Source organism: Apis dorsata, unplaced genomic scaffold (assembly GCF_000469605.1).
Source record: "Apis dorsata unplaced genomic scaffold, Apis dorsata 1.3 scaffold_51, whole genome shotgun sequence".
NCBI classification, from domain to species: domain Eukaryota; kingdom Metazoa; phylum Arthropoda; class Insecta; order Hymenoptera; family Apidae; genus Apis; species Apis dorsata.
In genome coordinates, this window is record NW_006263352.1 from 67,652 (window position 1) to 69,696 (window position 2,045).

At 43.1% G+C, this 2,045-nt stretch overlaps 1 protein-coding gene across 1 annotated transcript in view; it reads left to right on the forward strand.

The window, feature by feature from the left end:
- Positions 1-2,045, forward strand: part of LOC102675714 (splicing factor, suppressor of white-apricot homolog) — a 5,825-nt gene that overhangs the window by 2,132 nt on the left and 1,648 nt on the right. The window contains 5 exon segments of the mRNA XM_031514937.1: positions 1-165; positions 296-518; positions 814-896; positions 996-1,166; positions 1,277-2,042. The exon segment at positions 1-165 is cut by the window's left edge and continues 33 nt beyond it. Of these exon segments, the coding sequence (XP_031370797.1) occupies positions 1-165; positions 296-518; positions 814-896; positions 996-1,166; positions 1,277-2,042 (1,408 nt within the window).

Below are 2,045 nucleotides of genomic sequence, written 5' to 3' on the forward strand. Positions count from 1 at the left end.
GAGAATACGTACAGTCAAGTGGCATACGATTACAACGAGGAGGGAAACGGATCAAAAATCGCGTGTGACGATTCGCAGAGTCCGAAACGATCGGAGGGTTCTCAAGAAGAAGATCAGGCTTTCGTTCCACCGACCGATCTAGAAATTCCAGAGGGCATTCCATTGGTTGGTAACAAATAAAAAAAAAAAAAAAAAGTATAAAATCGATCGTAAGAGAAAATCTTAATTAACACGGTTGTACGAGTACATATGATATTTATTTTTCGTTTTTTCTTTTTTTCATTGTACGAAATAGCCGGAAACGCAAAAACTGAATGCCATCATAACAAAAACGGCGTTGTTCATAAGTCGTCAAGGTGGACAAATGGAGATTCTGATTAAGGCGAAGCAAGCGAATAATCCACAATTTTCCTTCCTCTCGATAGACGGTCGGCTTCATCAATATTATAGATGTATATTGGACGCGATCAAGAGTGGGAAATATAATCCCGAAAAACAGCCGGAGAAGGAAGAATCCGGTACGCATATTGTTTTTTTTTTTTTTTTTTTTTATTTAAAATAATCTCACATCTAATCGGAACAAATTTTTCAAATTGTTTATTGTATCGTGTTAAAATAATCGAAGAGAGTTAAAGCAGGATTTATTTACCACACATCTACTTTGATTCTACTTAGCTTTTCCATCCGTAAGTACTTCCACGTTATATTTGTTGATCCGTATTTAACCTTTGTAACGCATAGGAATCATTAGTAAACTTGTATATACATCCGAACGTCCCGGTTAAAACTTGTCATTCATTTTCAATGGTTCAGAACAAGAAGAAGGATCATCCGATCAAGACGACGAACCGTATCTTCATCCGAGCTTGGCGTCATCGTTCACCAAGATCGAAGCGGTGTGTATTCTCCACTCGTCGATAAAGTTAATTCGTACGTTTTTGAAACCGTTGATACCGCTTAATGGTAATTTACCTCGAATTCATCCGTGTTTTCAGGCTCCCAGTATACCGAGTATACAATACAAACCATCGGCGGATTGCGCTTATTCCATGCTTGTAAATAAAATAACCGGGAAACCACCACCGTCGAAAGCACCGGCCCAACATTCCGAAACCACTATTCAATCGGCCACCGGTATTGGATATTATCATCACGTGCCAGGACAGGTACATAAACATATATATATATATATATATAAAATAGGAATAGTCTGAAGATGGAAGAAATTGAGTGGAAGAAAAGGGATCTAAAAGGGTATAATTCTTGCTTTTCACAGAGCTATAATGCTTATTCGAATACGGTTACGGGGACAGGGGCGATGACGGCAGCGGGGACAGGGATGGCTACGACAGCAATCACACCTGTACAGTACTCCCACGGGCCGGTGATATACGGGCCGAATGGACAGATACAGTCGCCGTTACAAATCACTGTGGCGAATATACTGCCATCCGCGAACGAAATGGCAACGTCGCAAATAACGACGAGCGAAACTCAGCTACCGTTGGTACCGTACGGATCTACGTCTCAGAAGCAATTGAGCAGACCTTCTTTTATCGTTCCACCGGCGGATGTACAAATAATTATCGACAAAATGGCGAGTTACGTGGCGAAAAATGGTAGGGATTTCGAGGCGATCGTGAAGAACAAAGGAGACCCAAGATTCAATTTTCTCGAATTGTCGCATCAGTATCACGGTTATTACGCGCATAAGTTGACGATATACGAGGGCGCGGTAAACCCAAAGGTATTGACGGAGGAGGAGTTGTTGCAGAAGCAGGAGCCCCAAGAGGAGAAGCAAAAGAAGTTGGAGGAATTGCAGAAGAAACAGCAAAGGATGGAGGAGGTGCAGAAGAGGGTGAAGATGATACAAGCGAAAAAGAAGTGCGAGCCAAGATTGAAAGAGACGACAGCGGGGGCAGCGGCGACAACGACGTCCACGACGGCCACGACGACCACGACCACGACCACGGCTACGATGTCGACGATGATGACGACGACAACGACGATGACAACGACCGCCACGACGATGACGACGACGGCGA